Here is a 20,230-nt window from a genome sequence, read left to right on the forward strand (position 1 = left end):
CATTATTGGCCGTCTCCGGTCTCGGTATCAAGCTCCCAATTTCTCCGGCTGGCATTATGCCGTACCATGTCCCGCACCGCGTACCATTTGCGGAGCCCCGCATTATTTACGGCACCAGGCACGGAGCCCCCTTTCGAAGCCACGGCAGGGCTCGCCTCTGGCCAATTGTGATTTAAGCTGTCACTTTCCTGCCATTTTTTTTTCGTCCATCCCCAGAAAACCCATTCTCCTTTACCCACCATAGCCTTTGGGTCACCAGAATGACATCCTCGCTCGACGCCAAGGACACAAAGGTCTCAGACCAACAGATCCAGTCCATCGGATCCGTCGATCTCAACGTCATTGACATGAACGGACACGATCTCAATGTTGTCGGTGTTCGCGACGACTTGATTATCGCAGACGGAGAAAAAGATGTGAGCTTAGCTGTTTATTGCCACAGATGATCATCAATTGACCAGCCGTTCCTTGTCAACAGATCACCGGCTTCGTCTGGTATCTTTCTGCCGTCGCAGGTATCTCTGGCTTCCTCTGTGAGTTGCAACTCGATTCAAGTACGCCGAGAACCCGTCGCTGACCTGTTACGTGCTTGCAGATGGTTGGGACACTGCCGTCGTCGGTGGCGCGCTCGCAAATATCGGAGACGCGCTCGGCCACGAACTCAATTCGGTCGAGCAAGAGTGGGCCGTCGCTTCGCTCTCCGCTGGCGCCATCGCTGGTACGCTGATCGGTGGTTCTCTCTCCGACAAGTGAGTCATGAGCGACCTTCCTCAAGAGATATGAACACAAGCTGACGATAGTGCCACGGTCAGGATTGGCCGCAAGGGTGTGCTCATGATCGGAGACGTCCTCTTCCTCCTCGGTGGCATCATCATCTGCGCTGCCTACTCGCTCGCGCAGTTCATCGTCGGCCGAATCCTCATGGGTGGCGGTGCCGGTATCGCCGCGGTCATCTGCGCCGTCTACCTCGGCGAGGTTGCGCCGAGCATGCACCGTGGCCGCATCGTTGCCGTCCAGAGCGTCCTCATCACGGGTGGACAGCTCTGTGCATATGCCGTCAGCGCTGGGCTCGAGAACGTCAACCACGGGTGGCGCATCCTCTTCGCACTCAGTCTTCCCTTCGCGCTCGGGCAGGGTATCGCCATGCACTGGCTTCCCGAGACGCCCCGTTTTGCGGTCCTCAACGGCAACCCCACCGACGCTCGCCGCACCCTTTGCCGCATCTATCCCAAGGCATCCGAGGTGCAGGTCGACCTGAAGCTCAAGGCCATCGAACTCGCCACCGAGGTCTCTGTCTCACTCAAGAAGAAGCATCCCTCCATCATGGGCCGCATCTATGCCGTCTGCACGACGCCCTCTTACCTCCGTTGCGTCACCTGCGCCGCCGTCGTCTTCCTTGGTCAGCAGCTCTCGGGCTGGAACTCGTTCCTGTACTACTCGAGCACCCTCTTCGGAGCAGCAGGCTTCAGCAACACGTCGGCTGTCGGAATTCTCGTCGCGGGCATCAACTGCCTCTTCACCGTCTTTTCCATGTTCACCATGGACAGGATCGGTCGCCGCCGCATGTTCCTCATCGGCGTGCCCATCATGACAATCGCCCTCGCCATTGCCGCCGTCGCCTTCCACTACATGACGCTCAGCACCGACGGCCAGCTCCTCGACGGACAGGACTATCCGACCAAGTGGGTCGGGCTCATGCTCGGCATGATGTGCTTCTTCATCGTCGGCTATGCGCCCTCCCTCGGGACAATCGCCTACACGACCATCGAGCTGATCCCGCTCGAGGTGCGCGGTATTGGGTCCTCCATCGCTGTGGCCTTCCAGTGGGGTGGCAACCTCATCATCAGCTCCACCTTCCTCACCATCCTCAAGTCCATCGGCGCTGCGGGGACGTACGGCCTCTTTTCCGGATTCTGCTTCCTCACATTCGTCTTCATCTACTTTTGCTACCCGGAGTCGGCTGGGCTCACACTCGAGGAGACGGGGACGCTCTTCCTCGACGGCTTTGGCGTCAAGAAGGCAGACCAGATCCGTCTGGTCAAGAGCAACAAGAGGGACCTCGAGGGTTCGGGGTCCGACCCGTCGCCTTTCGTGGACGACAAGTAGTTCCTCTACGAACTGATGATGTGTTTCTTGACTTGTATTGTACTTTTGGACGTCTTCGTGGGCAATGCGCATGCAATCAATGTGTCCTCTTTCAAGATGAGATGTGATTGACAATGCAAAGTCCGCCACGCTCCACCTCGCAAGGCCGGACACGATTGAGTCTAGATGAAAATGCCCAGTCAGCATTTTTTGCAAGAACACGCTCGTCGCGACTACTCCTGGCAGGGCATCACATTTCAAAGAATCAGTTTCCCGTTACTTCAAAATTGCAGAGGATGAAATTAACAAAACACGTCTTATTCCTTCCTCCAACGGCCAGCAGCTGCAGCGCTCATTGCAGGCTGACGTAGTAGTTTGCGAGCGACTTTTTCTTCTGCTCATCCGCTTGGGCTGTCGTCAGAAGGACATAGTCCTTCTTCAAGTGCCAGAATGGTCCGTGTTTGAAACCATGCGCTTTGGCCTTTGCCTCGTCCTCGACGAGAACCGGGTCAACGATGAGAGACGTCTTGACACCAAAGACGGCGTCGCTGTGGGAGCGTTCGAGATTGCATTAGTCGAATGCAGGAACAGAGAGCAGACACACTCACGATTTGAGGTAACGGTCGCCCTTGAAGTACAGTGCAGTAATCAGCGTCTCGTATCCATCGCGGTAGAACATCCTGCGAAGCAAGGCAGTGCCTCGAGTCAGCTCATTATGCGCAAAGACAGAGGCGCGCAAGAAGAGGACGTCGCTCACATGTGCAAGTGAGCTGGGCGGAACACATGACGGTTCAGCGTCTTGAGAAGGCCTCCGACTGGCCCGTCGTTTGGGATTGGGTACGGAGTGGGGAGAATTGCGCGGTACTGCAAAGGGAAGCTCATGTAAGCAGTCACATCGAGAGCAAGGTAGCCAAACCCACCGAGTAGTATCCATTTTCGTCCGAGGTGAGCCTTCCACGGCAGTCTGCTTCTGTGCGGCCCTCGTACTGGGTGTCGTACCTGTGGAAATGCAGCACGTCAGAACACGACTCTCGAACAACGAGAAAGGAGGAAACGACGTACAGGCCGTCGTCGTCTGTCTCCCAGGTCTCAATCTTGCAGTTTGGCACGGGCTTGCCCTCGACATCCAGAATGCGGCCCTCGCACCACATATACTCGCCTTTTCCCTCCGACGCAATCGATTCTCCCGCAGAGAGCTTGTTCAAAAAGGTCAGCGCCAAGTAAAAGTGCCCTAGCGAACAATGATCGCCTCACCTCCTTTGCGTCCTCTGTGAAGAAGGGACCAAGCACTGTCCCCTCGGTGGCTGGTGCCACGACGGGGTGATTCATCGAATCAACCAGCGCAGACAGGCCGAGCACGTCGGAAAGGAGGATAAATTCCTGGCGAATGTCGGAGCAGATCTTGCCGGTCGCAGTCAAGAAGTGGATGGCGGACCTGTAGGTCAGTGTCAGCTTGGTAGGCGCAGGAGCTGGACTGTACACACATCCACTCGTCGGTCGTCAGGCTGACTTCGCGAGCAAAGTCGTGGAGATGCGTGACGAGCTTCTCAAAGACGAACTTCTGTCTGCCGGGGCTGTCAGATCTTTCTCCCAAGGTTTCCTATGAAGACTACGCTCACCTTGGGTTCTCACAGAGAGCATTGATCGCATGCACGTTGGCAGTGATCGACGAGGGAGACATGTCGACAAGGTCGGGCAGGCGGTTCTGCACGACGGGACAAGTCAGCCGAGCACAGGGAAGCAGGGTCTTCGAGCCGCACGCTCACCAGATCGATGTTTGGGGCGCCTGCCTTGATTGCCTCGAGGACAGCCTTGCCCACCTGCGAATGAATGAAGGGCAGGGTCAGCATGCGCCGGTCAGCCTGACGAATGCGACTCGAAAATACTCTCACCTTCTTTGTCGGAACAGATTCGCTGGCTGGGATTGACATGATGATAGCTTCGTCTGTGATGGTGGAGTGGCGGGGAAGGGAATGGTCAGACGTGGAATGAAATACTTTAAGCTTTTGCTGCTTGGATCCGGGGTGGGGCCGCTTTCCACGGTGTCGCCGTCCAATTGACCTGAGCGCAACGTGCCGCCGCATATTCCTTTTCCCCGCACCGACTCGCTTCCAGCGTCTGGCTCATGCCGGGTCCAGCGCCGACACTCGGAGTCTGATGGGATACTCCACGCCACGTCCGTGTTCTTTGGGGTTGAGTCGGACATTTTTGCTGAAATTGGCCGTTTAGAGCCGGTGCAGAGAGATGGAAAGGTTCAAATTGGCCGCGCGCACACCTCGAGCACAACCTTCTCCTCTTCCGCGTCCTCCACACCCCCACAAGATGCAGCCATTCGTCTACAACGCGCTCCCAGCTCGGGTCATCTTTGGATGGGGAACGTCGAGCAAGGTGGCCGACGAGGTCAAGCGGCTCGGATGTGTGAGCGTGCACAACCCACCCATGAGGCACACAAGCTGATACCCACAGCGGCCTGCAGAGTCGCGCTCTCGTTCTCACGACCCCACAGCAAGCCCCATCGGGCGAGAAGGTCGTGGCCAGCCTCGTGAGCTTCTTGTTTGCCTCCTGCTTTGTCTGAATCCTGCCTGTGCTGAGCTGTGCTGCACACAGGGCGATCTCGCCGTCGGACTGTACACGAATGCGACGATGCACACGCCCGTCGAGGTCACTCGAGATGCGCTGAAGAAGGCGCAGGAGCTGCAGGCGGACGTATGCGTGAGTGTGCTCTCTCTTTGTTCTCCATCCTCGCCTCACGGGCCATCGCACATTGCAGATCGCAGTCGGTGGCGGCTCGACCATCGGACTCGGAAAGGCACTGGCCCTTCACTCCCCTGACTCTGCCAAGCTCAAGCAGATTGTGATTCCCACCACCTGTGTGTAAAGCGACGATGCGTCTTGCTGTATCTCTTGCTGAGAGCGCTCCTTTGCACTCCCGCAGACGCTGGATCCGAGGCCACTCCCATCATCGGCCAGACGGAGGCTGATGTGAACGGCAAGCCACTCAAGACGACGCAGAAGACTCTCAAGGTGTGCCTACCAAGCCGTGCGGTGCTTCAATATGAGCGTCTGCCAACTGTTGTTCTCACAGGTTCTGCCCGATGTTATCCTCTACGACATCGAACTTACTCTCACCCTGCCAGCGCAGATGACGGTGAGTCTCGCTCTTGCACTCTTTGCTGCCTGCGTCGCACTCATTCCGGTCACGTCGCAGATCACTTCTGGCTTGAACGCAATCGCGCATGCCGTTGAGGCACTCTGGGCGCCCGAGGCGAACCCAATCACCTCGAGCCTAGCGGTGCAGGGAATCGAGGCCATCGGTAAGAGCTTGCCATTGATCAAGAAGGATGCAAACGATCGAGACGGCAGGAGCAACGCGCTCTTTGGCGCGTGGGCTTGTGGAACGTGCCTGGGAGCCGTGGGAATGAGTCTCCATCACAAGTTGGTGAGTCTGGCCGAGATGCCTTTGCATGGACTCACTTATGATCGCTGACATCGCCCGACAGTGCCACACCCTCGGAGGCTCGTTTGGAATGCCCCACGCCGAGACACACACCGTCATCCTGCCGCATGCTGTCGCCTACAATACTCCCTTTGCCGAGGAAGCGGTGGACAAGATCGGCCGCGCGCTCGGCCTTGCTGAGGGCGTGTCGACAGCGCAAGGCCTCTTTGACCTCGCAAAGGACAACGGTGCGCCGTACAGCTTGAAAGAGCTTGGGTTCAGAGAGGAGGACCTGGAAAGGGCAGCCGAGATTGCTGCCAAGGCTCCCTAGTGAGTGATTGATCGAATCACACTAGACGCTGATCAGCTTTGCTGACTCGTCGATACACCAGCCCCAATCCTGCTCCGCTGGAGAAGGCAAAGCTGCTCCAGCTCCTGCGCAATGCCTACAACGGGACTCGGCCCGAGTAGCCTGCTTCCTTGCACTCTCCATGTATGCCTTCTGAATGCACAGCGTAACTTGTCGCCGATCTCGCAACACACGATGGCAGGTGGCCTTGTGACTTGTTCTTAAGCAAAGGCAGCAGGATATAGTACAGCACATCAGTTGGGGCGCAACCCTTCTTCGAGTGACTGGTCCAGCCAGCTCCAGTCTGTCGACAGGCCTGGGAAGATGGACTCCCTGCGCGACGACGAAGCGAAAGTCAGCGGGGCTTGTGTAGATATAAGACAAGGCAGACGCACCAGTAGGAAGCGTCGTGAGAGCCAATCAGCGGCGTGTGCATCGAGTCGAGCAGCTTGTTCGACGGCATGCATGCGTCCGTCAGTCGCGGTACTCTGGCTGCCAAGGACACTGACACTCACCTGGGCGTTTTGAAGCGCCTGAACATTACTCGTCGTACGAGTGGTGTTGCCATGGACGGGGTTTGACGGCGTCTCGGGTGTAGCTGCGGGCGAGCAGACGGCCCGGAGGCAGAGTTGGAAGAAGCGCGAGATAAAGGCAGCGGTTGATTCCGTCTGGCCGTCTGCGCAGAGTTCGCATGCGCGGTAGACTGTTCCCAAACCTCTCAGCAACTCCAAGGAGATACTTGGACAAGTCCGGCAGCACTTACTGCGTTCCAGCCATCCGACGATGGCCCGTTGTGTGGCTGCATTTACTCTGGGAAAGATCTGCCCTCACGCAGTCAGTGAACGCCCACGAACACCTCTCTGAATGCCAAACGCATGCCAAAAAACACACACCTTGACGCTGAACTCGCCCATCGAGTAGAGCGTGATGCCAAGCGTGTCCTGCCAGTACTGGATGTAGCCGTGCTTGGCAATGATCTCGAGCGCGTCAACAAAGGCGCCCGAGGCGACGACCCAGTTTGCGAGCAGATCACCATCGATGCCGACGGCAGTCAGCATGGCGCGAGCGAGGGCAAGCGATGCGGCAGCAAGCCAGAAGCTGAGCTCGCCGAGTCAGTACACGGTCTCCACGCACGACGAAGGATTGCTCACTTGACTCTGATCCACGGTCGCGTCTCGGATACAAATGCGTCGGGTGCTGCAAAGGTCAAAGAAGATTCAGCGGTCGACGCTATCCACACGCGAGGCAGGGAACAGAGACACACACAGCGTGGATCGAGGTACTGCTGGTAGGCTGCCTCGAGCGTGCCTTGGACGTGCTCGCCGAGGGCGCGAGCATTCCCCGGACGAGCGCGGAGGATGTCCCGGCTCAGCCGCTGCATCTTGATCCACCTGTGGCGTGTAACGATGTGAGCAGGGCACGCTCGTCTTGATGATGAAGCATAGACTCACTCAAAGTTGGCGCCTTGTTCGAGATCGTCCTCGACACCGAAGCGCTTCGTCTCCCTGAGCCAGCCCTGCACGTTGATTCGATAATGGGGGATCATGCATGTCTGGTGGAAGCCGTCGTCCTCTTCGCCGCTCTGCAGAAAGAATGTCTGGTCGAATGCGCACAGGTCGATCCAGGTCCGCTCGCGGTCGAGGATCAAGCGCGCCTCAAATTCGTCGTCGGGAAGCGGGTTCGGTCGGTGGTTGTGCAGGTGCAGTTGGTAGCCCATGCGAATGGCTTCGCCCACCCTCAGCCACGCGCTCGAGTCGTCTGGCTCTTTCCAGTAGACTTGAATAAGGATGGACTGGACGAGACCGATGGACACCTTGCCGTCGATGATCGCCCGTCCCGTCAGCTGCTTCGCATGCATCAGCAGGGGGTGGTACAGCTGCGGGCGGATAAACTTGGCCGAGACGGCAAGGATGGTGCTGAAGAGGACCGGCGACGCTTTGCGGACGTAGTCGACCTTGTGAAGGAACGGGTCGAGGAGGATGATGAATGCGTTCATCTTGACGTGGTAGTGGTCGAACAGCTGGTAGGCGTCGAGCTCGGAGAGGACGTGCATGTCGATCGGATCAGGCTCGGGCCGTGGCTCAATCGCAGGCCGCCGCTGCAACGCCGACGAGATCGGACCTGGTGCGCTCAGATCCTGCAGCGCCTTTTCCTTTGCCTGTGCGAGGTCCATCATGGACAGCTTTGGCAGTGTCGATTGCGGGCTCGTCTCGTCGCGCAGCGAGCCAGCGTGATCGTAGGACCGCTGCGCGTCAGAACGCGGACTTGACTCGGAAGGAGAATATCCATGCGGTAGCAGAGACGAGCCGAGCGAGTAGCTCTTTTGCTGTGCCAACGACGAGGACGATGACGACGACGCGTGGGGGCCGCCAGCACCGGCAGAGACAGTAGGCATGGGGGCTGCCGACGCCAGCATGGACAGTCGATCAAGCGGATCCTCTGTCCTCTCACGTCAGTCGCCGGTTCACATGTCCTTCCGAGTCTGTTCGTCTGCTCACCATGCTGAGAAGTGGCTGGAGCCGGATCCTCGGCCGGCTGCGGCTGCGACTGCGACTGCGGCTGCGGGTGTGATTGCGGCTGCGACGGTGGCCTGTAAGCAAAGCACATTGATTTTAGCTACCATGCGATGAGATCGTTGGACGGACGACGATGGCCTCACCTGTTCGACTTGCGTCCGCGCTTTTGGCTCTCCACCCAGACACAGTCAAAGGCCAGGCGAGTGCATCGAGTACACTTGCCATTCGGAGGCTCCTGTGGCTCACACCTCGCCTTGAGGCTTCGGCAGCGCGAGCAGGCGAGTTTGGAGCCCAGCTTCACTCGCTTTGCGCGGTTTCCTCCAATTTCTCCGTCTCTGTCCTCCTCGTCCGGCCCGTTTGTGCGCTGCAACAGCGCGTTTGACGCCGATCCCGGCCGACTGGGGGACGCTTGCACCCCACGTGACGAGGACTGATTCATCAACGAATGATACTGTGACCCAAGTTGCCTGTGCGAGCGGCTGCTGAACGACCTTCCTGTGCGGATGGTACCGAGGGCAGTCGCGCGGGGTTATTTCGGGCGGAGCTTGACGAGCAGGGGAGCGCGCTCAGAGAGAGGTCAGGTGCCCAACGTGGCATTTTACCGGCCAAAAGGCCGCGATTCTGACTATTATCTCGTCTTCAATTCTGTCATTCGAGCACGACGCAAAGATCGGAACAGTGAATGCGACTACTGCAGCTGATGATAGCGCTGAAGTGCTCTATAGATTGCGACACTGGAGGTAGGGGAGCCGAAGGCAAAGGAGGGATCTAGCCTGCTACTCTTGAGCGTGGTGTGCCACCTCGTGGTCTTTTATCAAGAAATCGACGACTAGTCCGTACGCTTCGTCTCGCGCCCTGTTGTGAGGTTCGCTGTCCAGAGGCTTCTTGTCGAATCCATGGCCAAAGTTCCTCATGCGGTGCACAACCACCTCTTTGGCCGGATCGCTCGACTGGATCTTGGCAGCCAACTCCTCTGCTTCTGGGCAGAAGACGTCGTACCCGGCCGTGATGAAGAGTATACGATCAGGGAAGGCTTGCGGGCTGGCGTAGTGAGGCGAAACTCTGGGGTCGGTGTACAGATCTGGATTCTGAACGTATGACTGAATGAAGACGGCGCTCGCCCAGTCGGGTAACAGGAGATCGAGCTTGTCGTCGACCGGCTCTGTATCTGCTGGTCTCTTCTGCAGCTCACTCCCGCCAAGAAGGGTGCCCGGATAGACTGTGACCAAGTTCTTGAATGTGGTCTTCTCGAAAGCCTGGGAAGCCGCTGCCAGGATCAGGGTTCCACCAGCACTGAAGCCGGAGAGAGAGATACGAGACGGGTCGAAAGTCTCTGGCTTGCTCAGTACGTAGCGGATTGTGTCTACAACGTCGTCGTATGCTGCCGGGAAGGGATTCTCGGGCGCCAGGCGGTAACTTGCATCGAGCACCACGACCTTGGCCCTGTCTGCCAGCGTGCGAGCATATTCGTCGTCGACGCCGTGGTAGGGCATCACATAGCCGCTGCCGTGAACATTGATCACTGCAGGTGCAGGACCAGCGTCTGACGCGCGAATCTCCCTCTTTGGATAGTAGACGTGGGTCCGAAGTGTTCGACCGGCATCCCGTGACGGCACCTCCAGCACATCGTCCATGCGCAGGCCCGTGAGATCAACTCGTGTGCTCCCTTGGGACTCGCGCATCATTTTGGCCAGGGAAAAGAGACGGTCGCGGTCGAGCCTTTCCGTCTTTGCGAGTTCTGGAATTGATGGTGAGGAGCTCATCTTTGCGTGTTCTGGTATTGGTGCCGAAGGGCTGTGGTTTGTAGATTCATGGGTGAGGAGCTGTGATTTATGTGTTCTAGAGTATTGGTGAGAAGCTGTGACCTGTCTGTTCCGCGGAGTTGGTGAGAGATTGAGTCACAGCGGCAGCGAGGAAATCGGCGTCGAGAGAGCTAGCCCATTTCATGCGCGTTCCTACTACGACCCAAATTAACGCTACAGCTCTCGAGTCATTTCTACGAGCCTAAACGCTGAAGAGCCTCGGGGCCCCCCGCGCAAAGACGTCGCCTCTAGTCTAGTAGTTGTAGGTGTAGGAAATGGTTGAAGTCTGTCTTGACGTATGCGGAGTAGGGCTCGCCTTCGCGGAAGCCAAACTTCTCGTACAAGGCGCGTGCTGCCTCGAATGAAGGCCCACTTCCCGTCTCGAGCGAGAGACGGCGAATGCCGCGCGCCTTTGCCGCGTCTACTATTGTCGCGAGAATGCGCGCGCCAGCACCGCGCCCGATAAGGTCCGGGTGCGTTCGCATAGACTTGATCTCGCCCGTTCCGTCTGGCAGCATCTTCAGCGCACCAATGCTGGCTATTCTTGGGCCGTCCCATGCGCTCCATACTGTTACGTTCGGCCGTTGCAGCTCGGATAAACCAAGGAAGAGCGCTCCGGGCGGGACGTCTGCAACCATGCCAGCCAGGTGCAGGCTGATCAAGCGCCGCGATTGCGGGTCCGAGAGATCATCCTCGTGGATGTGTAACATGCAGACTGCCGCCGCTTTCCGTGTTAGCGGTCGTTGACGAGCTGGTTGAATTTCGGTCGCGTAGCAGACGGCGGTCGACGCCCGATCGGCCATTTGCCCGAGTTCCGGTCATCGACCCAGAAACCATCGACAACGGTCAGCGGCTTCTTGAGCGGTGCAAACGTTTGCAACTCAACTCACTCCAGAGTGAAGGCTCAGTAGCGGTGCTTGTCCCCCTACCAGAGCACGCTTCATGCTAGAATATCACGTCACGTCGCTATGGCTGCGACATTCACTCGGTCAAATTCATGGCTGGTCTGACAGCCGGCAACGGAATGATTGTTCGTCTGCTTAAAAGGGTCTGGTCTCTACATGCTCGGTCTGGCTGTTCGCAAACGCGGTCAAACACTCAGACATTGTACTCTTCTTGGTCAGGAGAGCCTGCGCCGGGATCGACGGGCTCGCCGCCGGCCTCGCCAAAATAGCACGCATTGTTGTCGGCACAGTAGTATGTCCATCCGACCAGAGAGCCATTGTCGTCCGGATTGGTCACCTTGGAGTAGACGCCCGAGGGGATGCTAGTCGAGGAAGCCGTCTCGCCATCAGCAACAGTGGCCACCTGGAGAATGGCATCGAGCGCTCCGCTCTCGCAGACATTGCCTCCATCGTCGAAGCAGCCGTACTCTTCGCTTAGCGCGGCGCGCTTCCATACGCCCGGCTCGCGCGTGCCAAGGAGGTCACGTCGGCCGCTGCGTGTCACCATCTCAATGGCAGCCTGCCCACCACGGGAAGCCATGGCCTTTGTCAGGACAGCCAGGCAGGAAGGAATAAAGACGCAGACGAGGCCAGCGAGAATCGTGATCGCCCCTGCGACCTCCAGCAGGTTCACGTCGACCGACAGATCACCCTTTTGCACATGGATTCGCCTCTCGAGGTGGGAGAGATCGTGAAAGCCCGTGTGGTCGGTGTAGCCGGAGATGGTGCTGTTGCGAATATGAACGGTGCGGAGCGGCTTGGCGTTGGCGAGTGGGTGCTCCGACGGAATGCCGTGGCGCCAGTTCTTCTGGATTGGTGCATAGGACGTCATCGCTTCAAGCTGATCGAATGACGGTGGAGATGAGCCAGTAGATAAAAGCAACAGTAAGGAGTGCAGAGGCGAGCAGAACTTTTAGCGGCAGGTACTCGTCGAGCTGTCGTACTGCGGGCGGTGGAGAGGAGTTTTCGGGTAGAAGAGGGGCGGTGTTCTTGTTCATGAGGCAGTCTCGTCCGTCCGTCCTGGGAGGATGACGACAGCTTTTGTAGCCTTCGCGAGCGTCGTGCCGATGGCCATGGAATCAATCAGGGCCGAGCTTGCAGAAGCTGCCGAAGAGAGATGTGGCGACCGCGTGCACTGTGAATTTTCTGGTGCGCGTCAGAGCAGTACTACCGCATGTTCCTGGCTAGGAGCCCGAGGCTGCCTACGTTTTGCTCTCCGGGTCCAATGAGATCGTCGTGCACCTTGTGACTGCAGCTTCTCTAGCATCGAGCACGTTCAGGCCTCTGAAGCCGAATGCCATGGATGGAGAAGCTTGTGCCGGTCTGCGCGTGGCCTCGTTCTTGGCGAGACTCGTTCCGGCTTGGGGGTGGTCTGTTTCTCTGCGGAGAGACGCGATGCGATGATGCCGTTGCGTCGCCCGTCGGTGGTCGTGGTAGCCAGGCACGAGCTAGGAGGCTTTGACGGTCAATTTCGTCTCTCCACGACGATCGGAGAGCGACGTGCTGCAGCCGGCTAGGCAGAAGACTACTCTGTGGTTCACAAGACCCCCGAAGCTCTGCATGCAGGCTTGTCCAAAACAGAGTGAGTCTGGTGGTCTCCCGGTTCCGCGTGCAGGACTGTTCTTGAGATCCACCTGGACTGTCTAGCCTGTCAACGTGAGCACACGTTCTCCTTTCTTCAGCGCAACCCACGCCGTTGAACGTTGGGTACTCATGCTACCAGCTTGGTCTCTAAATCATTGCTCAGTATGCGCAGGGAGCAGCCGCACAGGGGACGATGCGAATGTAAGCAGCAGTCGTGAGAGTCATCATTGACAAAAGCGGTATGAGTCGGTATGAAGAGATATGGTACAGTACAGTAGTCGAGCAAGCGTGAATCTAGGGACAGTGCTTAGGCATTTTGAAAGGAGACAGCTTTGAATACTTCAGTACTCGAGGGTAGAGACAGCCTGCCTCTCGACGTCTCGCGCGTTCTTTTCGTCCTTGTCGGAGTGCGTGTCCGCGCTGGCCGAGTCACTGCCAGCGTGGTGGGCCTGAGCCTCGGTCTGAGCCTGGGCCTGGGCCTCGGGGAACCAGCCGTCGTCCTCCCAGCTCTCTGGCTCGTGGAACTCCTTTCTGCTGGCGGTGCGGACGTCGACGCCGCCCTTGACGGGCCAGAGGGTGCAGAGGGCCAGGTAGACGAGGGCGCTCGTGAGGAAGCCAATGGGGTAGGCCAGCGTGTAGATGTGCTCGGCGGCCGTCGAAACATTGGCACCCAGGACACCTGCAAAGCCAGTGACGCTCATGGCGATGCCCGCAATGTAGGCAGCAAAGGCGCGCAGGTTGAAACCGCCCAGATAGCGGTACACCCCTTGGCTGTCCGAGGTGTAGAGCGAGGGCACGTGGAGGAGACCGCGGCGGACGATGTAGTAGTCGCAGAGCATCGTTCCCGAAATGGAGCTGAGGAAGAGCGAGTAGGCCGAGAGGTAGGTGGCAAACGAGTTTGAGCTCTCGAGGAGGTGCCAGGGGCACATGGCAAAGCCCACGGCCGCGGCCACAAACGAGCCACGGCGGATGGAGATGAAGCGGGGCGCCAGGGCAGCGAGGTCGTGGCCGGCAGAGAGCGAGTTGGCGGCGACGTTGACACCGATCTGGCCAATGATAAAAGCGAGGGCGATGAAGAAGACGCCGGCCCGGTTGGCCGAGTTGTAGGGGTCGACCTTGAGCCGCTGTCCGAGCAGCAGCACCGGGTTCCAGATCAGCTCGCCGTAGGTGACGTTGGAGGACGAGGCGATGATGATGCCAAAGAAGGACGTGATGCTGAAGGTGGCGGGGATGGAGATGAACTGCGACCAGGTGACGCTCTTCTTTGACTTGGCCATGCGCGCGACGTCGGGGATGTTGACGATGAGGGTGGCCATGTTGGAGATGCAGCTCATGACCGTCGACACAAACGCCCAGCCATACTTTCCCCCGCTGATGGTCGCCTTTTGGTGCACAATGGGTCCCAGGCCCTTGGCGTCGGCGATGGACCAGGCGAAAAAGGCAATGGCAGCAATGGGAACGACGACGGACTTGACGTGGAAGAAGTAGCGGACCTTTTCGGGCTTGAGGTAGACGATGGGAAGCGAGATGAGCGAGAAGAGGAAAAAGGAGACAAACTCGTACGTCTCGATGCCAGCCGACGCAGGCAGCGTGTTCCTCATGTTGATGTAGCCAGGCGCGAGGCACTGGAGCACGAGGGTGACGCACTGACCGCCGATCCACGACTGGACGCCGTACCAGATGCACGCCATGACGCTGCGGTTGATCGTGGGCCAGATGGCGCCCCAGACGCCAAAGGTGCTGCGGGCGAGAATGGGAAACGAGATGTGGTAGACGGCGGCGATGCGGGCAGTGGTGACAATGAGGAACGAGACGGCAGTGTAGCCAAAGATGATGGCCAGCCACGCGGCCCACCACGAGATGCCGAGCGAGACGGCCGTCGAGGCAATCATAAAGGTGTTGAGGTTGAGGCCGTCGCTGACCCAGAAGGCGACAAAGGACCAGGTGCCCCACGAGCGGCGCTCCGGGTCGACGGGCAGCAGGTCATCGTTGCGGAGAAAGGTGTCGGCGGTGGAGACGCCCTCCTTGGGCTCGCTGCCCTTGATCTGCAGCGCCTTGATGATGCGGGACATTGGTGGTCGTCGAGGTAGCGAGGGGAGGCGGGTGGTCGATGCGGAGAGAGTCAGGAACCTAGGAAGAAGCGGCCCTTTAAGTAGCCCTCGATGTTCCTGAGCGTGAGCTTCGTTTGGTGGGCGGCTGTCAACGTCTTATCTCTTATCTCTCTCCTGTCGTCGAGGCCAAGCATCGCTCGCTCGCTTCGAATCAAATCTGGGAGGGCGAGGCACTAGCCCAGGCCGGGCCAGCATTCTCCGAATGTTTAGGCGGGAAAATCTTTGTGCTTCTAATCTAGGCTACCTTTCTTCTCAAATCTCGTCTACTTTCTTCCACTGGGGTAAATACAACCTTATTGGCCAGCGCTATCTCACCTAAGCCACAGCTCCGCGTCTGGCTTTCAGAAGCCGGCTATTTTCGCCTCGGCCCAGCAAAGTCCGGCCCGTTATCTCTATCGGCTGGGCGCCACGCTACGCTACGCTAAGTTGCAGATGGCCCCAGCCAGGGCTGGATGTCGATGCCTGCGATGATGTTGTCGCCGAAGCCGAGCGCTTCGTGCGAGTCCCAGTCAACAAAGGCAAAGTGGGACAGGTCTGCGTCGCTGAATGACAGGTCGCCCGGCAGGACGGCGCCGTTTTGCATGGGAATCGCTGCTGCTGCTGCAGTAGCGCCATGGCCTGAGAGGTGTCCTTGGCCTGCTGCTGATGACCCACTGAGAGGCATCATCTGCCCTTCCTCGGCTGACTCGACTGAGCCGTGGCCATTGCTCGTCGCGCGTGACTGTCTGCGAGAGTCTCGCTTGTTGCTTGTGAGAGTGGCGTCGCAGACCTGCTCGGCAAACGCCGTCTCTTCTGAGAAAGTGCGGCGGACGAGGGCCGTGACCAGGCGGAGAACTGAGACGGCGTTGAGGTGGACAAGCGACAGGGACCGCAGCGTGGCGACGAGCGAGTGCAGGTCGTTGCGCGCCTCGCGGCGCACCGTGCCCGTGCTCGACTTTGCATTGAGCAGGCTGACGGTGATGGCCGTGTGGACGACAAAGACGACGTAGTTGTGCGCCAGCCTGGGCCCGTGGCGAGCGTCGAGCTCGGCTGCCAGCACGGCAATGGCGCGCGAGGCAACGTGGCAGGCCTTGGCAGAGAAGGCGGCCTCGAGCATGTTGGCGCCCAGAGCCAGAAAGGGGCGGTTGAGAAGGATCACCAGCGCGTGGTAGACGAGCTGCAAGAACATGGCCCGCGGCGCGGGGATCTGGCCGCGTGTGAGGGAGCACTTGAGCGCCCGAGGCAGGTCTGCGTTCCACTGGGCCAGCCGCAGATTCAGGTCGCTGGCCCAGCCGGTCCATCGCGCGCTGGCGTCGCCGCCCTTGAGAATCGGGTTCACATAGAGGCGGTCAAAGATCTCGACCGAGTAGTTTGTCAGCTCAAACATGCTGGCGTAGCAGCCGTCGGCATCAAAGCCGCGGCAGCTGTGGCATGCTGCGCCTCTGTTGCGCGCCACGGGGCAGGGAGTCGACAGCGCTTTGGGTGGCAGGTTGCGAAACGAGGGCGCCGTGGCAGAGATGACGGAGGCGTCGAGGCACGGCGGGCGGCCATGGAAGAGCGACAGGAGATTCTCGAGCGTGTAGAGGGCAAAGAGGGTCCGGTGGCGTGCGACGAGGTCCTCGGTGGTCATCCAGCCGGCCTCGACGTACTCGTGCGAGTCGCGCGGGATGCCCAGCTCGAGGGCGATGCGAGCCGCCATGCCCGTGTAGAGCCAGCCACGCGACTCGCGACCTCGAGCTGCCTCGCAGTAGCCCAGCAGGACGAGCCCCTGGATCGTCGTCAGCTGCGGAAACTCGTCCTCGACGTCGATGAGTGCGCGAGCCCGCTCGAGATGTGTCTCGCACAGCTGAGTCCTCTGTGTCTCGGCAATCGTCTCGTCCTGCTGCTCGGCTCTACGCGGCCCAACAAAGGCGCCGACAGCGCAGACAGCATTGAGAAGAAAGCAAGAGGCGTGTGTGGCCTGGTCGGTGTCGAGCGCCAAGTGCCGCCGGAAGATGGCCTCGTCGAGGAGCATGAGGATCGAATTGGCGCGCTCAAAGTAGTCTGAATAGAGCTCCTGTGCCGGCTCTGCGGTCTCGACATCGAGGGGAAGCCCCAGGGCCGAGAGGCGTCTTCGAGAGGCGCGGGCGATGCGGGAGAAGCTAAAGGGCTTAGAGCAGTGCGCCAGCTGGAAGTTGCGGCCCGATGAGGCGCCATAGAAGCGAAAGGTGCCTTCGGCTACTGCACCGGCATCCCGGTGGCGAAGAAGGTTGCCACCCCGCCTGGCCAGCTGGCCGACCAGCTCCGTGTCGTGGAGCGCGCTGGTGGAAGCGGGGGCTGGAGAAGAGGAGGAGGAAGAAGAAGAAGAGAAGAGGGGCGCCACCGCCGCTGTGGCCGAAAGAGCGCTGTCAGCGGCGCGCAGAAGGCCTCTGTTGGATCCCGAGGCAGGAACTTCGCCGTCTTCGGCATGCCCCGCTGCTGCCTCTTCGGGGTTTGCAGTCGACCGCAACGACTTGGACGCGCGGCTCTGGGGCGGCCGGCGTTGCTCCCGCGCGTTTCTCTCCAGCTCCTTTTCCAGCGAGTTGATGCGTGCCTGGAGTGTGCTGACAAAGGCCTTGGAGTAAGGCTTGCGCTGGTCAGTCCGCGGATCATAGGAGCACTCCAGGCTGGCCCGGGCGCAGTTGTCACAGACAGGCTTCTGGCCTCCGCATCTCGTCTTCTTCGACCGGCAGGCCAGGCAGGCCAAGCTGACGCGGGAGATGGGGGCCTTGTCACGCATAGCCGAGGGACCCAGCGGTGCGGGCAAGGCGTGCCAGAGGCTTCGGCATCCTTGGCCGGCACGGGCCGCGGACGAGTGAGGCGGAGTGATGGACTGATTGCAAGGTGCTTGCTTATCATCATCGGAGCTCGCCGCGGGGGAGTGAGGTTCGCTTCGGCCGAAACAGAATTTAGGGCGTCTCCGAATTCCCACTGTGTTTCGAAACTAGGCTGTCCTTCGGCGGCCATTGTTGTCGTCAGCAATGTCCACAATCCCAGAGCGAGAGAGGCTCTATCTAGCACCGCCGCAGAAGCATTATCTAGCACCGCCGCAGACTGCTGTTTCTCAAGGCGAATAAATCACGAGCATTGCACATTCTACATCTCAGCCGAGAGTCCTAGAAATCTAGATGGGGAGAGATGCAGATAGTGACGCTTAGGGGAGAGGAAAATCAAAGCCTAGAGGGAAAGGCCAGCTGACTGTCAAAGGACGCGAGCTTGGCGCCGTCCATCAGGGCGTCGAGCTCAGAAAGGGTCCTGTCGAGACCACCGTCGGTGCCGCAGATCCACCGCACAGCTGTCTCGAGCTCGAGCCCGGCATCGCCCCTTTCAACAGCAACAGTCGAGGGTGAGGCTGACCAGGCGGCCTGCTCGACCAGGCCCACGCCGCTCGTGACAATGGCAATGAGCTCTAGCAGGCTTCGTGCATACCGACCGTCGCCCGTCGCCAGGGCTGCCCCGTCGATGTACGCCCTCTTGATGGCCGCGTACACCTTGTCCAGCTGCCGGCCGATCTTCTCCACCTTGCCTCGGTCGACGGCCACGAGTGCCCCCGTCGAGGCATCGACGACGGCCGCACAGTCCTGCAGCCACTCGTTCAGTGCGAGCCCTTTGGTCTGCACCATGATACGCGCGACATCAAGACTGAGGATGCTTGGGGTGCCCTCCCATATGCGCTCCACGAGCGTGTCCCGCAGCGCTTCGGGCAGCGGATTCTCGGCCATGTATCCCTGCCCGCCCATGGCCTCGATGCACTGCGCAATGCACTCGGTGGTTCTGAACGCGACAAATGCCTTGCACACGGGCGTCAGCATGCGCAACCGTCTGAGATCGCGAGGCGTGGCCGTGCCCGTCTCTGCCTTGCCCAGCAGCAGCGTCGTGGGAAAGTAGAGCTGCAGGAGCGCGCGGTAGCACACGCCGACGCGCGCGAGGCGGTCAGCGTGCATGGGAATGTCCTTGAGCAGAGTCGGTCGCCCCTGCACGCCCACAGCACGGACTTGGGCGTACGACGAGGCCACCTCGAGGCTGCGTGCGATGGCCGCGACGCAGCCCGTGGCGCTGTAGATGCGTGTGATGTTGAGCACCGAGGCAATCTGGGCCACCCCCCGTCCCTCTTGGCCAATCAGCTCGCCAATGGCCCCGCACAGCTCCAGCTCGGCCGTGGGAACATGGCGCGTGCCCAGCTTGTTCTTGAGCCGGTGCACCTTGATGCCGTTGAACGGGCTCGTGGCGGCTGTCTCGTCGGTGTACGATGCGGTGGCGGGGATCGGGGGCCGGTCTTGTTTGCGCACGGGAATGAGAAACAGAGACAAGCCCTTCGAGCCCAGCGATGTGTCGGAGCTGGTGCGGGCGAGCGCCAGGGAAGCGTGGCCATCGATGGCCGAAGAGAACCACTTGAACCCGTGGATGGTGTACTGGAGGCAGCGAGTGAGTCAGTCAGTGCCTGTGTTAAGGCGAATGGACTATCCCATCACACCACCCACCAGGTCGCCCGCCTTTGCTTGCCGACCTGTCTCAACCAGCGGCGTGGCCCGTGTCTCGGTCATGCCCACATCGGATCCCCCAATGACCTCTGTCATCCACTGGCCCGACTGCCACGAGGTGGTTGGATCCCGCGACAAGAGCTTGGGCAGGTACTTGCCCTTTTGCTCGGCAGTCCCGTAGAGCTCCAAAGCTGGGCAAGCACTCACAAAGTCAGTCGCCTGGTGCAAAGGCAGCGAAAGAGGAAAAAGGCACTCACTTCTGACCGCGCCATCCGTCATGGAGAAGGGGCAAGGCGTCACCTTGGAGTCCGGTGCAAAGAGAAAGTTTCGTGCGAAAGAAAAGAGACGGGCGCTGGCGGCGGTTCCTCTTTAGCAAACCGACATACAAGACTGGCATCGCACTCACACTGCTCCCAGTTGTTCGCGACCCCCCAGGCTGTCCGGCTTGCCCAGCCAGGCCTCCTGCCCCTCGGCTCCGTAGCCTTCCCCGACGAGGCCGTGCACGGTCATGAAGTCCTTGAGGCCCCTCCATCCCTCACTCGTCTCCACTCGGTCCACTCGCTGGCCCCATTCGTTGTACTGGACCAGCCTCGGCTCGGCGCCGGGGCGGTCGCAGAGCGCGGCCAGTGGGCGCGACGTCTGTGCGCACGTCTTTGCAAACGCAGCGAGCGAGTCGAGAATCTGGTGGACACGGGCTGGTGTGTTCAGGAGCACGAGTCGGCCGACGACGTGCCGGAGTGACGGGTCGCTCGACCAGCCATCGCTCAGCTCAAACGGCGTATGGGTGTGCACCTCGTCGATGCGCATCGCTGTGGTTGTTGTGGCCGAAGAGGGTGCTGTCCTCTCATGTCGGTCAATTGTAAGCCGGCGAGGCCGGTGGATTTTGTGGAGCAATCTGCAAGATAGCTCGCTTCATTTGCCCCTG

At 59.7% G+C, this 20,230-nt stretch overlaps 9 protein-coding genes across 9 annotated transcripts; 2 read left to right on the plus strand and 7 right to left on the minus strand.

The window, feature by feature from the left end:
* Positions 1-244: 244 nt before the first annotated feature.
* FA10DRAFT_296907 (general substrate transporter) lies at positions 245-2,194 on the plus strand. The gene is made up of 4 exons (XM_025524512.1): positions 245-416; positions 479-533; positions 596-749; positions 813-2,194. Exons 1-4 carry the CDS (start codon positions 261-263, stop codon positions 2,104-2,106), a joined length of 1,659 nt encoding a protein of 552 aa, XP_025374487.1. The 5' UTR covers positions 245-260; the 3' UTR covers positions 2,107-2,194.
* Positions 2,195-2,321: 127 nt separating this feature from the next.
* FA10DRAFT_255721 (Intradiol ring-cleavage dioxygenase) lies at positions 2,322-4,049 on the minus strand. The gene is made up of 10 exons (XM_025519782.1): positions 3,978-4,049; positions 3,852-3,905; positions 3,705-3,790; positions 3,570-3,650; positions 3,340-3,520; positions 3,148-3,281; positions 3,006-3,084; positions 2,843-2,949; positions 2,694-2,765; positions 2,322-2,633 (listed from the first exon to the last, which is right to left on the minus strand). The coding sequence occupies exons 1-10, from the start codon at positions 4,014-4,016 to the stop codon at positions 2,438-2,440; spliced, it is 1,029 nt and encodes a 342-aa protein (XP_025374488.1). The 5' UTR covers positions 4,017-4,049; the 3' UTR covers positions 2,322-2,437.
* A 344-nt stretch (positions 4,050-4,393) lies between these two features.
* On the plus strand, positions 4,394-6,050 carry FA10DRAFT_281529 (iron-containing alcohol dehydrogenase). The gene is made up of 9 exons (XM_025523702.1): positions 4,394-4,503; positions 4,562-4,627; positions 4,693-4,797; positions 4,856-4,955; positions 5,021-5,109; positions 5,171-5,233; positions 5,294-5,524; positions 5,586-5,851; positions 5,914-6,050. Exons 1-9 carry the CDS (start codon positions 4,408-4,410, stop codon positions 5,990-5,992), a joined length of 1,095 nt encoding a protein of 364 aa, XP_025374489.1. The 5' UTR covers positions 4,394-4,407; the 3' UTR covers positions 5,993-6,050.
* Positions 6,051-6,629: 579 nt separating this feature from the next.
* On the minus strand, positions 6,630-10,071 carry FA10DRAFT_262467 (hypothetical protein; the record flags this gene model as incomplete). Its single annotated transcript, XM_025520122.1, has 9 exons — positions 6,630-6,680; positions 6,764-6,968; positions 7,022-7,067; positions 7,137-7,261; positions 7,322-8,309; positions 8,369-8,460; positions 8,530-8,881; positions 8,989-9,011; positions 9,167-10,071. The coding sequence occupies 9 exons, from the start codon at positions 10,069-10,071 to the stop codon at positions 6,630-6,632; spliced, it is 2,787 nt and encodes a 928-aa protein (XP_025374490.1).
* Positions 10,072-10,292: 221 nt separating this feature from the next.
* Positions 10,293-11,178, minus strand: FA10DRAFT_182426 (acetyltransferase, GNAT family protein). The gene has a single exon (XM_025518313.1). It carries the CDS (start codon positions 10,989-10,991, stop codon positions 10,437-10,439), a length of 555 nt encoding a protein of 184 aa, XP_025374491.1. The 5' UTR covers positions 10,992-11,178; the 3' UTR covers positions 10,293-10,436.
* Positions 11,179-11,286: 108 nt separating this feature from the next.
* On the minus strand, positions 11,287-11,964 carry FA10DRAFT_304098 (hypothetical protein; the record flags this gene model as incomplete). Its single annotated transcript, XM_025525313.1, has 1 exon — positions 11,287-11,964. One exon carries the CDS (start codon positions 11,962-11,964, stop codon positions 11,287-11,289), a length of 678 nt encoding a protein of 225 aa, XP_025374492.1.
* Positions 11,965-12,843: 879 nt separating this feature from the next.
* On the minus strand, positions 12,844-14,788 carry FA10DRAFT_273162 (putative uracil permease; the record flags this gene model as incomplete). Its single annotated transcript, XM_025523157.1, has 2 exons — positions 12,844-12,863; positions 13,150-14,788. The coding sequence occupies 2 exons, from the start codon at positions 14,786-14,788 to the stop codon at positions 12,844-12,846; spliced, it is 1,659 nt and encodes a 552-aa protein (XP_025374493.1).
* Positions 14,789-15,248: 460 nt separating this feature from the next.
* FA10DRAFT_288743 (hypothetical protein) lies at positions 15,249-17,564 on the minus strand (the record flags this gene model as incomplete). The annotated part of the gene is made up of 1 exon (XM_025524233.1): positions 15,249-17,564. One exon carries the CDS (start codon positions 17,562-17,564, stop codon positions 15,249-15,251), a length of 2,316 nt encoding a protein of 771 aa, XP_025374494.1.
* A 291-nt stretch (positions 17,565-17,855) lies between these two features.
* Positions 17,856-20,222, minus strand: FA10DRAFT_269283 (hypothetical protein). Its single transcript, XM_025522690.1, has 4 exons — positions 19,712-20,222; positions 19,563-19,657; positions 19,306-19,496; positions 17,856-19,236 (listed from the first exon to the last, which is right to left on the minus strand). The coding sequence occupies exons 1-4, from the start codon at positions 20,110-20,112 to the stop codon at positions 17,995-17,997; spliced, it is 1,929 nt and encodes a 642-aa protein (XP_025374495.1). The 5' UTR covers positions 20,113-20,222; the 3' UTR covers positions 17,856-17,994.
* Positions 20,223-20,230: the final 8 nt, after the last annotated feature.

This window comes from Acaromyces ingoldii, assembly GCF_003144295.1.
Source record: "Acaromyces ingoldii strain MCA 4198 unplaced genomic scaffold FA10scaffold_7, whole genome shotgun sequence".
In the NCBI taxonomy this organism is placed as follows: domain Eukaryota; kingdom Fungi; phylum Basidiomycota; class Exobasidiomycetes; order Exobasidiales; family Cryptobasidiaceae; genus Acaromyces; species Acaromyces ingoldii.